Source organism: Coenobita brevimanus, chromosome 7, assembly GCF_032717465.1.
Source record: "Coenobita brevimanus isolate Jiangsu-jjx chromosome 7, ASM3271746v2, whole genome shotgun sequence".
NCBI lineage: Eukaryota > Metazoa > Arthropoda > Malacostraca > Decapoda > Coenobitidae > Coenobita > Coenobita brevimanus.
In genome coordinates, this window is record NC_136960.1 from 6,665,897 (window position 1) to 6,682,271 (window position 16,375).

General features: G+C 41.8%; 1 protein-coding gene across 1 annotated transcript in view; it reads right to left on the reverse strand.

The window, feature by feature from the left end:
• Nucleotides 1–15,472, reverse strand: part of LOC145404740 (uncharacterized) — a 29,703-nt gene extending 14,231 nt beyond the window's left edge. Inside the window, exons 1-2 of the mRNA XM_080276297.1 lie at nt 15,418–15,472; nt 8,547–8,765 (exon numbers count right to left, since the gene is read on the reverse strand). Coding sequence (XP_080132423.1) covers nt 8,547–8,765; nt 15,418–15,472 — 274 coding nt within the window. The remainder of the gene's footprint in view (nt 1–8,546; nt 8,766–15,417) is intronic.
• Between the last annotated feature and the right edge of the window lie 903 nt (nt 15,473–16,375).

The following is a 16,375-nucleotide window of genomic DNA, read 5'->3' on the forward strand; positions in this document are numbered from 1 at the left end:
AATAACTCAAGCTGTAGAAGGGAATAGTTGATATTGGTGAACACGTAAGGATCTGTTGTTTAAAATGCTGCCCCTCCCCCCAATAAAAAAAAAAAAATGATACTGATCCTTGGCTGGAGTAGAAATATTCTAAAAACAGTCATACTTAATCTTCCATACACTTAGGGACACGCCATTGAAAACACCTCCGCTATTAACACCACACCAGTCCTGAATGAAACGCATCATGTAACCTACGTATTATCTACGGTAGGTAGTTGTGCCTAAGCGGTGACATGGTGATATATGTGACGACAGCTATTACACGGACAAGGACTCTTGGGCCTTAGGAAATGGGCAATCTAGCATGTAGCCTATTATTATCAGTGGTTGGTATTTGGTATTAGTGCCCAAATGGTGATACTGTAAGATGTGTGAGGCCATCTGTTGTGCGTAGGACTGCTGAGCCTACGGAAACAGATAATCTACTCTTCACTGACAGAACGGAACGTAATGAGTTAAAAGCATGAGTTCATCTACCACCCAGCGTTTTTTTTTTTTTTTATACATATAAACCTCTTAACTACTTCCTTGTCCCTCGAAAGGTGGATGGTGGACTGCAAAAGGACAACTTAAGCCTACAATACGGGAATTACGTCCAGATAAGCAACTACTGCTACTACTATTACCGGTACTACTACTACTATTACAACTACTAGGATCGAAGACATCCGTTATTCACTGAGTCATAGGAGCCACAGTGTCGTAAAAGGTAAACGCACAAAGAATTCCACCGCCCATCTCTATAGGGGTGGCAGGAGGGTGTTACGTAATCTATAGAGTAGATGGATCGGGGAGGGGCTGAAGTGTGTGTGTGTGTGTGTGTGTGTGTGTGTGTGTGTGTGTGTGTGTGTGTGTGTGTGTGTGTGTGTAATCGTTGAGCTATATATCTTTTTAGCTCAAGCCCCTTTAAAAAAAAATTAACCCATTCACCCTGATGACGTATTTTTGTTATATTCTTGCTACTACCATACATCTAACTCATCCACGGAGGGCGCCCCACTAGTGAAGGCTGTGTCTAACCCCTCCAGTTAGAAAGGTCTCTCCTAAGCTGAATAAAATCGCGTGGTGGTGAGAGGCGTGGTGTTGGTGTGGGTGTGGTGTGGAGTAGTGTGGTGTGGTGGGGTGTGGTATGGTGTGGTGTGACGGGGTGATGGTTACAGGTGGTGAAAGATGTGCTGTGGTGATGAATATGTGTGTGGTGTGGTGAAGATGGGGTGTGTGAGAAGCGGTCGGGAGAGCGGGGGTGATGCATTTGAGGGATGAGGTGGTGGGGTGATGGTGGAGGAGGGGTGACATAAACACGCAAGGTTCACCATGCCACGGACAAACGGGAAACAGGACACGTAACCACCAAGCCAGACAACATCGCTTCACCGCCATGATGTGAGAATAGACACTTCTGACGGTAGTTGGAAAAGAATACAAATCTCGTGCATTCTCTTATATCATTTTGGAGACCTGCCCCGTCCCTTTCTATAAACAGCGTGAGAGATGACTTTGTATTCCCATCCTCACTCTCTAAATCATAATATTCTCTCTACCGCCAAAGAACATTTAGTGTAGGAGTGGCTTCTGGTCGTCTAAGAGTTACGTTGTCCTCCACGGTCAGTCTGTAAGCCACGTGTTCAGAAATGTTGCTGCTATGCGTGTTCAGTAATTGGCACAATAAATTACCCAGCTTCTTGAATATTTTACTGGAGCTAGGATGGTGGTTCACTTCTGCCGTCTACACAATTGGTTTTTGAGTCACATCCTGCCAGCATGCTTCCGAGGTAATAATGTTTTTTTTTTTTTTTTTTTTTTTTTTTTAATAGAACGGAGGAAGGAAAAACAAATTACTAAAAAAAAAAAAAAAATCCATACACCAGATTACTGGTGTCCTCTGTTCATAAAATATCTGTAACAGTTAGACTTGAACAGCTGTGGGTTAAAATTGGAGGGAAACAACTCTTTTCATTTTAATTTGAAGTTAAATTGCCATCTCTCCATCTTAAATACTCAGCAGTAACAGTACTGTAGATTCACACGAGAATAAGATGCTAGTAATGATGATGTGTCTTTTTCTGCCACTGAGTTAGGTGAAATAAGCCGCGAAAGGACGAAAACCCGAGCCAAGTTAAGGAGGAAGGAGAATAGCTGAGATAAGGCTCAGTCATCTTACGTTGGGGCAATGAACCACACAGCAACAAGACACCCACTGATCCTGGGGAAAGTGGTGGTTAGCGCGTCCAGCTTGCAAGTGGAAGAGCCGGAGTTCGATTCCCGGGCCGATTAGATTCTTGTACAAGGTTTGTTTACCCCTTTTGTCCCTGTTCACCCAGCAGCACAATTAGGGACCTGCATTAACATCAATTATTGAGAGTCGTATTCATGAGGAAGATAGAAACTTAGCAATAATTGTGTGTGTGTCTTACTGACCTTCGTGCAGTCCATAGGCATTAGTCTTAGGACTTCTTTATTCTTTTTAATCCTTTTCTTTTTTTCCTTTTAGGGCCATTCACTAACGTGCTACCTTATGCTCTCGTTAGGAACTTAACTCTGCAATTGATCTAATCTGCATTTTGTTTCGGCAAAGTCTGACTGTTAACTGTGATCTCAAGGAAGAAAGAAAGAAAGAAAGAAAAAAAAAACTACGAACACTGCACAGAATATCTCAGTAACATCCTCCTTCTCCTCCTCCTCCACCCAACACTACACTTTACACATACATAAACACATGGTCAATAGAGTCATCAAAAAACTTCAGCCAAACCGCATCCTTCATGAACCATTACCAGACATACACCCGTCGAAACTACCTACCCAAAGAGACACGAGTACACCTAGCCTGAGAACAATGCGGCCACCACCCTACCCATCTACAGTACCATCACAAAATACGGCCCACAGACAATCCACTTTGCTCACATGCAGTGCAGCCTCCACACCACAACACACTCGCTACATGCACCACACTATCACAACACAACCAGTCCTTCAACATAACCTCAACAAAAGACCTCTGGGGGGTCCAGATGAAGTGGCCGGCTTCCTGCAGTCCACTGGGTTTACGTCTAGATAAGCCTGACGTTATACCAACAACAACAACATCGATGCTCAAGAGAAACTCGGGGCACCCATTTTGGTCGAGCATAAAGTACTTCGCATTTTATTCCAGCTTATGACAGACAATTTCAGTTACCTCAAAGATCTGCAGTCAGAAAATTTATGAAAACCTCAATCATCTTATGTTACGGTAACAAGCCAGCTGACAGTCTTAATAAAACTAATATACTCTTTTTATTCAAACTGTCCTGAATGATTAATTGTAACAGATTAACACTAGAAAATGGTGCTAGTCAACGAAGAGAAGGGTTTAAAAAAATAGTCCATAATTGGCACAGGATCCGGGCAACCATGTAACCTGTATTGAGTGTCGTGTGAGAAATTGGACTAATATGGCTTGTTTACTTGCCCGGTCGCTCTGAGTACTGAGATGAATATTTAAAGTGGAATGTTACCAGTTAATACCGTCCGTCTGTCCGTTTATTATACACACAGTACTTATATACACGCCAGCACTCTATGAATACATATGAATACATATCATCACACTATACATTATCATGCATACATACAGAGAGAGAGAGAGAGAGAGAGAGAGAGAGAGAGAGAGAGAGAGAAATATGGCTCGAGAGTGTACTCTGGGTATGTGTGGCAATTAAGTAAAAAAAAAACTAAAAAAAACTGGAGGAGTGACACGTGAGAGAGTTTAAAGGTTCTCCGTAACTTTCATGCACCATCAAGCGCTGACAAAGATCTAAGCAGAGTGGCATTCCCGTTCTGAAGGCCTGATAGTAACGCACCCACGAAATATGGCCATGTTGAACCGGATAATCACCGCGTTGCACAAACCTGATGAGCGACATAAAACAGAACGGTGACTCTCTGAAGATCATAATGTCTGAAGTGTACCTCTGTGACAACCTCATTCAGTACGTCTTTTTTTTCTATGCATTCACTCGTGTCTGTTTCTTTGTTTATGCACAAGATACCTCAAAAAGTTGTTTATGGATTTTAGTGAACTCTGGTGGATAGGTGGGCAATGGGTCAAGAAAGAGTTCATATGATTTTGAGGTGGACCCGGGTGCAGGAATGAATGCTTTTGGTGTGGTATTTGTTGGTATTGTAGTTGGGAAAGTGGAAGCTGCATCAATGTCTGGCTAAGTGTACTTGTGTCTCTCCGGGTAGTGTAGTTTCTGGAGGTATGCATCCTAGGTTTGTATTCTGTGATTGAAGATTTCCTAACACATCTTCTTTGGTGATTTATTTTGCCTCTTACACCTTTTTATCCACTTCTACGTTACTCGATTCTAGAAATACATAGATAATATAATTCTAGAAATACATAAATAATACAAGAGAAAATATGGTGTAATACGCGTAATAAATCGCTACGGAGAAGGTGTTCCAAACTCTCCAAAACACTTAAGGAACATAACCTTGACTCTTCTCTTGCCTACGACGTTCAGCCTCTCAAACACAAAATTGGCAAGCATCTCTCTCTCTCTCTCTCTCTCTCTCTCTCTCTCTCTCTCTCTTTACATTCTGGTTTCAGTTTTATTTAGTTATTTATATTTTAATGATTTTATTTTTAGAAGGGAGTATCTTTCGGGTCTCATCTCATTTCAGAAACAAAGCAAAAAGGTTAAATACCAGATAAGTGGGAGAAGATTTCACAACTATACCCTTTCTACTCTAACTTGGCCTAAAACTGCCGTCTTTCCATTTTGACTGCTGAGTTGTAGCAATACGTTAACGCCCGAATATCGCGCCAGCCACGAAGAAGCGCCGTGGAATGGATACTCGGCTGCAGCGTCGTCTTTTTCTGTCAGTGAACTAAGTGAAATAAGCAACAAAAGGACGAAAATCTGGTCCATGTCAAAGTGAAAAGTGTGTAATCATTATCTGTAAGATCGAGTCCCATAACCTGCGATGAACAACAGAGTATTTGATTTTAGTAATAAGAGTTAGTGATGTGGAAAGGATGGGAAAAGAGAAACTAACTAAAGGAGTGTATGTGTGTGAGGTAGGGGGGGAGACGAGGTGTCTGAGACCAAGGATGAGCCGGAGGGATGGAGCAGAGATGTATGAGAGAGGGGTGTGACCTGGAAAGAGGGCACCTAAATGGCAGGACAGAAGGACATGGAGGCAATTTGTTTGTGGCCACATTAATGTTTCTGGCAATAAACAGACAGATAGATAAGATTCTCAGAGGTACTCCTAAAGTTCACTTCCACGTTGTTATAAATCCGCCGCTTATACTTCGTACCACGATGAATGACGGTCACTACTAACCTATCACAATGCACGAGTACATTGTGGGTACAGCCCAAATGGCGCGCGCGTGCGTGTGTGTGTGTGTGTGTGTGTGTGTGTGTGTGTGTGTGTGTGTGTGTGTGTGTGTGGGACGTATTTAGTGTTTGGCCTTGAAAACGGGTTTTCTGGACTTAAATCCACGACTTCAACGCAGGAGAAAATATGTATGAATGTATGTCTTATGGATCCGAGTAGGTACTTACCAGCTAATGAAACACATACTGATCTTAGCGTAAACGGAAAACAAATGAAAGCGGCACTTAAGAAGATACTGCATCATCATCATCATCATCATCCCGACCTCTTTCTCACCAACCAAGGATGAGGTGAAAAGATGCTATACCAGCCACAAAAGTATCACTCATCACATACAGGTATAGGCATCCCATGGCCACGGTATACCTCAGGTCCCGAGAGTAAGAGATGTCGGTGTGTTGTGCCCGAGGGTGAGTCAGCTGCGGTGGAATGACTGGCATAGTTGTCGCCCCGTAGAATCACTGTTATAAAGGGTCATCGCTAGTGTTACCATATAGAAGCCTCCATAAAAGCTAGCTATTATTGCAGGCTTTTCTACGCCTTAACACTCCTTCTGATTTGACTGACAAGTGTTTGGTGGCTGAAAGATGGAAAACAAACGTATAAACCAGAAAGCGCTTAGAGAGCGGATACCTTCGCCCACGATAATAAAATTTATTATTTTTTCCTGCATCCGGATACGGATCCACCTCAAAATTAAGTCTAATCAACTCTTCCTTTACCCACAGTCCAACAGTTCACCAGATTCATTGCAATACGATAACTACTTTCCGAGATATCACGTGCACAGACAGACATGGACAAACAGTAACACGGGTGAATGCATAACTTCCTCCGACTTTGTTGGCGGAGGTAACAAGAAATCTAATACACAGCTTACGTTTCAGAGAGTTCATAATTACAATCCCTGGACGACAGGGGACGGCAAGGTTGCATGACCTTGACTGCCCAGGTCCCGACACAAGTACTGAACCTTACAATGCATTGTCGCCCTCTGGAATTTCATAATACCTCTTCTGTAGCGATTTATTCTGCACACTACACCTTAATATCATCATGTAGGCCTATGTGATATTAAAACGATGTAAATAATATACAAGAGACTGCGAATGAATATTGTGCAGTTTCTTCCTGTTAATTCTGAGGAAATAAGAAAACTGTATACCCAGCCCTACGATATGAATGGCGATTTGAAAGACTTACAAAATAATATCACTGCGTCATAAAAGAAGCTAATATCCCCATGTAAAAGCCACATGATCGCAGTGGTGGCATATGTGACAACGTGATATCCCAGCATACACTCAATGAGTCGTAGTAGTAGTAGTAGTAGTAGTAGTAGTAGTAGTAGTAGCAGTAGCAGTAGTAGTAGTAGTAGTAGTAGTAGTAGTAGTAGTAGTAGTAGCAGTAGTAGTAGTAGTAGTAGTAGTCAGTGGATGGAAGCCCGTTCTTCAACATAAATTAAGATATGAAAATGATATCTGTCCTCCTTCAGCTATTTTGAATCCTTTATAAGTTTTGGATGGTGCTGACCCCCTAAAAATAACGGTGGTGAATTTTGTGTAGAGGAAGACATTATCAAGGAGCCACAGAACCACTGACCTGACAAGTTTCACTGAAATCCATGAGCTCACTTTAAACGATTTGTGATCGTTTTCACTTTTTGGGAGGGGCCTGACCCCCCCAAGAATCATTAGGGGGTCAAGCTCCCCAAACCTCGCATTGTGGATAAAGGTTCATTGTGCAACATGTACTAAGATATCAAAGTCATATCTGCCGTCCTTTCACTATTTCAGGGAATTTTTAATTCGGTGAGGGGCCTGACCCGCCTAAAAATCATGGTTGGTAAACTGTCTATAGTGAATGACAGATGAAGTCTCCTGTAAAGTTTTGTTCAAATCCACCATATAGCCTAAGAGTTAACACACACACACACACACACACACACACACACACACACACGCAGGCTAAATCTCGTACAACGGGATACAGTGAGTTGTGAAAATGATACCCACCTGCTCCGCATGTTTAATAATAATAATAATAATAATAATAATAATAATAAAAATAATAATAATAAAAATAATAATAATAATAATAATAATAATAATAATAATAATAATAATAATAATAATAATAATAATAATAATAATAAAATAATAATAATAATAATAATAATAATAATAACAAATCGCTAAATAAAGGTGCTACAGAGCCTCCTATATCACCTTCAAAACAGGCCTCTTGTTTGCTCGCGTGATTAACTGTGCCATAAATTAACATCGTACTACCAGTTAACGCTTAGTATAACACCCTGACACTTGACTTGCTTTGTATTCTTGTGTGTTCATTAATTTTGCTGGTGCCTGAATAACTGAAGGGCACAGGAGCATAATTTGTCAATAATAATGCAACAGGAATAATTGATCATAATTCAGGTAACACTAACTTTTAACAAATGGCCTATATATACTGTGTTAGTGTATATACTCAGAACGTTTACTTATTACAAAACTGCCATTATGCATGCTCAGAATAACGTCATGGATGTAGTCTCTTGCAAAAATTTCATTCCTCCTCCTAACATTCAGCAACACATCAACTTATTTTAGGTATGTGGTCACTAATCCATTTGATCAATTAAATAACTACTTTAACCGACTGATACTTTACACTACCAAAATTTGTATAATGGTATGTGCCACTGACGGGGGAAGGTAGATGAGGAACGGAACTTTCGCAGACAAGTGTACAATCGATGTTTTATCTCCAAGTAGACAGCATGCAGGCCCACTTTTAAATACATGAATCGCTTTGTATGCTCCTACTCAGAAGATACGCGACGTAAACAAATACAGCATACTGGTGCCATTGCAACCTCCAATACATCACCCCCTGTAGTACTTATAAATGAAGGCGATTGTACACTGTAGTCAATGCCAAAGCTTTGTTAGTATAAGAGAGAGAGAGAGAGAGAGAGAGAGAGAGAGAGAGAGAGAGAGAGAGAGAGAGAGAGAGAGAGAGAGAGAGAGAGAGAGAGAGAGAGAGAGAGAGAGAGAGAGAGAGAGAGAGAGAGAGAGAGGCATATACTTACTTATGCATGTACTTACTTATTCCAAAATTGAGTTCGTTGTTCCTCTTATCAGTAGTGGCGTACGAGAAGATATAGGACGATGAGAGGCGGAAGTGCAGGACCTTGAACCAGAGGCATACGGAGAGGTCGGACGCAGTTGAGGGTGAGAGGGGCAGAGGGGAAAGGAGTAGCGAGGCGTGGGAGTCTGCTGTTAGCTGGTTCTCCGCCTGGAAGCTCAGTCCTGCCAAGTTACTACCTGCCACACGGAGAAGATGAGGAACGATTACATATATGGAAGAAAGAAGAAAAACCAAAACAGCTTGATAACATGCTTTTTAAGAGGGGAGACTTAGGTACATAAAAATCATAAAGAAAATGAGATTGACCGTCCAGATCACGGTCCAAATCATCCCACACACCAGGCATACGACAGTCTTTGTTTTGGTGTCATTTTCATAACTGAAATCTACCCCCTTAGGAACCATTCATTTCTCTCCACCATTCCTTCCATCCCCGGCATTTTGTATTCCTCATTCCATCCCTGGCATTTCGTATTCCTCACTCCATCCCTGCCATTTCGTATTCCTCACTCCATCCCTGCCATTTCGTATTCCTCATTCCATCCCTGGCATTTCGTATTCCTCATTCCATCCCTGGCATTTCGTATTCCAAATTCCATCCCTGGCATTTCGTATTCCTCACTCCATCCCTGGCATTTCGTATTCCTCATTCCATCCCTGGCATTTCGTATTCCTCACTCCATCCCTGGCATTTCATATTCTCACACCATCTCAGTCATCTGCTACCTTCCCTCTCATCTTGCATGACACACAGCACCTGCGCTGATAGTCATAGCATGCTTCCTTAAAAATATTCACTGTTTGGCACTGTTTTACATTCTTTATTTATATTCTTTATTCATATTCAACACATACAAGCCTGCCTAGTTGTACTGGGCCTAGGGTATGCTAAAGCTATAAATCCGAGGAGGCCTCTGGATCTTCTGAGGGAAATTTTTTAATACAAGATTTTCTCGTTCGCGCCACCCTTCTCTTCATAGCCTATTCATCACGTAGGGAATACGGGGTCAGTGTTCCTTCTCCCCTAAACTTTGACAAAATTTGTATGGTCAGTCGCTCAAGTTAAAAAAAAAAAAAAAAGTGCTTACTGATGCACACGAAATCACTTGGCTTCTCACTCAGTGTAGAGTTACTTGTAGGAAACATTAAAAGTGAGTGGAGGGTGGACACATCCACCTACCACTTGAAAAAGAAAAAAAAGCTACCGTTCAAAATTCTTTCGCTGTTCCATACAAACTTACGTTATTTATGCAGAATATGTTGATACTTGAATGGTTTTTATAACAGAATAGGATAGTATGGTGTATTAAACAAAATACATCGCCTGGGAAAAGGTGTTAGGGAACTTCCTTACGGGAGGAGAATACTGCTCCAGCATTCACAGTTAAAACAGCATAAACTGGCGTTAACTGGAAGAGTACTAGAGTTACCCTGACGATGTGAGGGTTAACTGGGTGATACATCCCTCCAGTGGACGGTAAAGTTTAATTGGGCAACAGGGGAGCGATAAGGGTTGATGCTGGATGGGACGCTGCCAATGTTACATAGGAAGTCAGTTTTGCAATTTAAATAAAGTAGTAGTAGTAGTAGTAGTAGCAAGTAGCCTATGATTATAAATAATAAGTAGTGGTAGTGGTAAGTAGCCTATAATAAACAATAAATAATAATAATAATAATAATAATAATAATATAATAATAATAATAATAATAATAATAATAATAATAATAATCCTTCACTATTCTCACAACACACCTTAGTCTTTTCACTTACATCTGGTAATTATCACTTCCTCTGTCTTAAAACCTGAGTTGTAACAATGGATTACTACTTGAATACGGTTCTAGCCACGAAGAGGTACTACAGAGTGGATGTAGAGCTCTAGCAGTGCCCTTTTCTGCCACTGAGCCACGTGAAATAAGCTGCAAAAGGACGATAATTGGGTCAGAGTTAGATTTAATAGAATATAATCGATAAATGAAAATAAATGCGTTCCTTCCTACCGACCTGCAACGTTATACGAATAGGACAGCTTTTTGTTTACCCAGATAACGGTAGTTTTATTAAGTTTGATGAGCGCCACAATGGAACAAGCTAATTTAGAGTCAATAAAAAATGAGTAAATGAAGGAGGAGGAGGAGGAGGAGAAAGAGGAGGAGGAGGAGGAGGAGGAGGAGGAGGAGGGGGAGGAGGAGGAGGAGGGGGAGGAGGAGGAGGAGGAGGAAGGTTATATTTCAATGACACCAGTAACAGATTTGCCTTCTCATTGTCAGCATATATTCCCTTCTAATTGAGGGCGTATTTTTCGGAGATTGTTTTATTCTGCTTAGACGAGACTTCCCGAACTGGAGAGGTTAAATATATAATCCAATAACCCCAACACTATAAGAGTTTTCCTATAACTGAATCAAGTCTGTCCGGCAACCAGAATAAATTGCAATGTACAGTCGTGGCCATAAATAATCACCTATCATCCTGTATCCCTTGCCTCAGGCTGGCTCCCTTACGCGCGGCAAGTCACACTGGAGTACGAGGGGCTGAGAGGGAGTGGCCAGAGAGAGAAGGGAAGGTGGGTGGGGGGACGAGCGATGGTGTTTAGGTGGAGTAAGGGAGGGGAGGTAGGGTAGGTAGGAGAGGGAGAAAGAAATGCGAAATTGTGGCCACATTCGTCTATTTTCATTTATTCAGGGCGTCATATAAAGGAGTTACTATTCCGTAAATAAAGCTGCATTACACCTTGTATAGATGCGTCAGATAACAAACTTTAGATAAGTGGTGATATCAAGGGCTGGGTCATGAGAGAAGTATACTGACGTGACGGATCAAATATTAGTGCAGAACCATCGAGATTTTGTAGGCCCAGATTGTTAATGAGCGGATAAGGCGACCAGAGTCCCGCCTTTAGGCGGGACAGTCCCGCTCTTTTCTACTTTAACCGCTTTTTTAATTGTGACTTAAACGTCCTGCTTTTTGTGCATATTATCTAAAATGTCCCGCTTTTAGAAAATTACTGTTACATTAGATATAACATGACCTTTTCTGAAATTATGATGAATTAGTAAAACTATGTTTAATCAAAACCAAGTGAAATACCAGATTGTTATACAAAATTTGTGATACTAACTGGTAACTTTGGTCGGCCAATTCACCGTACCGTACTGTACATTGGTCATTGAGGTTCGTTTGAGACGTTAGTGTTTGATTACCAGCCCCAGGGTGAGGTGTTGCGTAGCAGCCGTCGCTGTCACTTGCATGTCACTGTCTCTCTCTCTCTCTCTCTCTCCATATATATGCACTCACACACGCACACACACACACACACACACACACACACACACACACACACACACACACACACACGTGACAATGTCCCGCTTTTAGCTCCAATAAATCTGGTCACCTTACGCGTGGAAGCCAGAGAACGAGAGGACACGGACCCGCCTCCTCCAGCTCACCAAAGACAAGTGGGAGCTGTTCAGACGAAACCAGCAAACCATCAACATTGTTTATCCGGTGCCGCGACCACTGCATGAGGTTTATAAGAAATGAGGCAACTGGACTGCTTACTAAGGTGTTCCTGGTTGTTTTGGTCTGACCCGTGTCGGTAGATATTGATAGAGATATTCTGGGAGTTTGGGTAGGATTTTGTTTTATTTTCCCTCTAACAGATTATGAGAGATACCATTGCCATATCCACTCATTAGCACAGACATCAAATTTATTTACTTATCATGCACGGCTATTTTAAATAGCCTTTTCATACAGAGATGTCATTAAATAGTTATTGAATTGACATGCTGGTGACTGTATAGAGCAGGGGTTCTTAACCTGGGGTCCATGGACTCCCAAGGGGTCCATGGATGGGATACAGGGGGTCCGTGAAGGTCAGAATAATTGAGAACAATTCAGCGAGATTGCGTGATGCCGTTTGGCATCATTAACTTAAAAAAACAAGCAAACAAACAAAAACAAACTCGAAGTCTTGAAGAAGTTTGGTGTTCCTTGACACAAGCCTACCCTCGTCTGGCAAAGCGAGCTATCGGTGCTCTGATTCCGTTTGCAACTACATACCTTTGTGAGTCAGGGAGTTCAGCGCTTGTTTCTATCAAAATGCAAAGTTGAAATCAACTGGATGTCAACGATGACATGCTTGTTGCCTTGTCAAAGACCTCTCCTCAATTTCATCTTATTCAAGCCAAACAGCAACAAAAACTCTCTCACTGAAATGAACTTCTGAGCAGACTTAAGATTTTGTTTTGTTTAATTTGCTCAAGTTGGATGTATTTCATTTTTTTCGAGTGGCCATTAGTTTTTGTATGAAAAAGAGTGAGAAACATGATTCTTTGTAAAGACTGTTTTATACTTTGTGATACACTGCGTGAGGTAGTTTTCAATAAAATAATGTATATCCATTGCATGCAAAATGCTGCGTTTGTGCTTATGTGCATTTTTGTAGGGAAGGGGTTCATAGCGTTCACCAGATTCTCGAAGGGGTCCGTGACTCAAAAAAAGTTAAGAACCACTGGTATAGAGGGAGTGTATACCGCGAGGGTGATCATATTTACTGTGGACACAGCCATGTCAAAGGTTGCATTTAATATTAAGTTCCAAAAATTAATTACATGTAAGGGTAGAGGACGTTTCTTACACAAACATTACGAAAGTCAAAGCCATCCAGATTCCATTCTGCGTCTGAAGTCAAAATACACGGATAAACACAAATATCTGGCTCCGCACAAATTTTAATGCCACGTCAGTATATTTCTCTCACGAGCCAGTTCTTGATATCGCCACCTATCTAAAGTTTGTTATCTGACGCCGCTATACAAGGTGTAATGCAGCTTTATTTACCGAACAGTAACTCCTTTATATGATGCCCTGAATGAAAGAAAATAGACAAATTATTTGACCACAACTTCGCATTTCATTCACCCTCCCCTACCTCCCCTCCCCCCCCTCCCTCACTCCACCCCAGCACCATTGCTCGTCCCCCCACCCACCTTCCCTTCTCTCTCTGACCCCTCCCTCTCAGTCCCTCGTACTCCAGTGTGACTTGCCGTGCATAAAGGAACCTTTCTGAGGCAGGGCGTACAGGATGATAGGTGATTATTTATGGCCACGACTGTACAGTCGAAGGCATAGCCATCGATACACTTCATTACGATAAACAACGGTGCTGAACAGGGGCACCTTCCCATGGTGACTTACAAAATCAGTGTGATAATCTGACGCAATAAGACACTGATGGCCCTGATATGAAGCCAAATTGGGTTATCAGCGTGGCTGCTGTGGATTAACAAGACTTTAGTTCATAAGGCGAGGTCAAATGTCGATCCTATAGCTCAAACAGTTCTCATTCGATTTGGGCCAGACTTGGTGGATGAATTGAAGGTCAGAGAAGGATGAAGGGGAGAGGGCTTCTGTTTTCTTTCTTTTTCTTTTCAGTAAGACATAGCAGTATATAAAACTACTGAGTGTAGATCACCTCACAAGGATCCATGTTCCTTTTTATGTGAGCGGTATAATTATATGTCTGTCCATATACCAACGCCTCTCTCTCTCTCTCTGAGTATTATCCAAGTGACATCGATCAATGACTTACACACACACACACACACACACACACACACAGGTAAACAGTGCCGTGTGTTTGTCGTGGGAAGTGTTAGGCGGACTGGACCCAAGATGGTGTTTGTCTAGTGTGTGTACCTTATGATGGGTGGCGTCAATTTCCACCCATCAGCAAAAACTTACTGACACTTCTCTGTTGACTGTGTTATTGGGAGGTCTTACAGGAATTATTTTTTGATGACAGCAACACGAGGCACGCAACAAAAGAGTGTCATGAACTAGTTTTACGTAATGGAAATATGAAACACACAACAATACATTATGAGAGGAAGGTTACTCTGTCATTTGGGGAGGTATGAGAAATATTGAAGGTGTTGCGGGATCTAATTTTATGTGACAGCAATATGAAGCACAAGAGTGAAGGAATATGAGGCGGAAGGAAAGAGAAAAATGGTAGGCAGGACACAGTGTTGGTTGAGCTAGACTGTTGGTGAACTTTGGCTCGAGCTTATACAATCGTGGGCCAGAAGACCGAAGTGTGTATTACACAGGATACTGCTCAGCATCTCTTTTTCGGAGATTTAACTTCCTTATTTCACCTTTTTATCCTCATATATGATACTAGAACGATGTACAGTAAATGGAGTGCATAACGGTGTAACATAATAAATAACTAAGAAAAAGAAGTTACGAAGTCTTCCATGTCCTTATTTGCTGCTCACTCTCCATCCCTCCCGCTTGTTTGAAGAAACTCGTACCATAGCCAAAGCTGCATACCAGACAAAAACTTGTTATCCGGTGTCAAAGACTTGAATCCAGAAAACACGATTTTTACTGTACTTGCTGCCTTCAAACGATATACTCAGCTTAGAGAGGGATTAAAAGAGGTTACAAATTATCTGACCTGCCCAGTTTCATAATTCTCCCCTAAACTTAATGAATTCGTCTTGTGGTTGCGAAAAGTGACTAAAATATTTCTATATATCACTGGACCTACGGAGTTCAGGTGGTAGTTGGAAGCTTTGCTAGAGTACACGAGTAATGCAACGCATTCGGCTCGGGCCTCCATCATAATTATCATAATCCTTCTCCACCACCACCACCACCACCACCACCTCCACCTCCTCCTCCTCCTTCTCCTCCTCTTACACCACCTCCTCCTCTTCTACCTGAACAGAAATCGTGCCCTTGCCTACTTTGTCATGTGGTGAACATTGGATGAAGGATAGCCTAGATGGTTTGGTTGCTGGTTAACTCACCAGTCCATGCGAGGGTGCCGGTGGCCAGGGTGAGGCTCAACAACACTGCCGTCATCATCACGCACGATGCCGACCCTGAAAATATAAAACTGCACTTTTAAGAAAACAGCGATTTTCTTCAAACAGCAGGAATACAACAGATCACAACACAATCATCATCACGCAGATCTCCTTTCTCAGTCTAGGGTAAGGGTGCGGCTGGGTCCACGGAGCCAGAAAGAATTTGACAGAATGAGATACTAACCAAGGCTTGCCCAGTTAAAAGTGCCACACTCCCATTCACTCACCATTCATGTCCCCGGAATCCTGGCTCCACCTGACAATATTCGCACGTGGCTTCACATTTACCTAACTGACAATCAATCCGAAGACTGTCAAGTTAAAATGGGAGGCCAAAACCTAATCACAGCCACCTCTGCACAAAATTTATGATAGAGTCTTTATCCCTTGAGATGGAAGGCAAGAATACCATGCACATGTTTCCTGTATGGTATAATAAAGCATTAAATGGAGAAGGAAATAAAAGTAAATGCATAATAAATCTGAACATTTAGTATGGTGGACTGCCCACCACCTTTCAACTGACTTTCATAATTTCTCACTTTTCCTTCCACTGTCCCTCTTTCTACATACTTCCCACTCTTCATAATAATAATAATAATAATAATAATAATAATAATAATAATAATGATAATGTAAAGGAGAGGGAGGGGCAGCAAAGGACGCAACTCTCTCTCTCCGTACAGACGCAGCAATCTCACCACCCACCCGCTCACTTTGGTGCTGAGTATACAAACATTTGAATGTCCAAGAAATGTGGACGTGTAGATCAAGTCACGCAGGAGGGATAATATAAATGCCTAATTCCTCTCCTCGGTCTCATATCCCGTAAGGGGTCAAAGGTCTTAGCTGCGGTTCTCCCCACCCTTTGCAGTTCAGAAAAAAATGACAATGATAT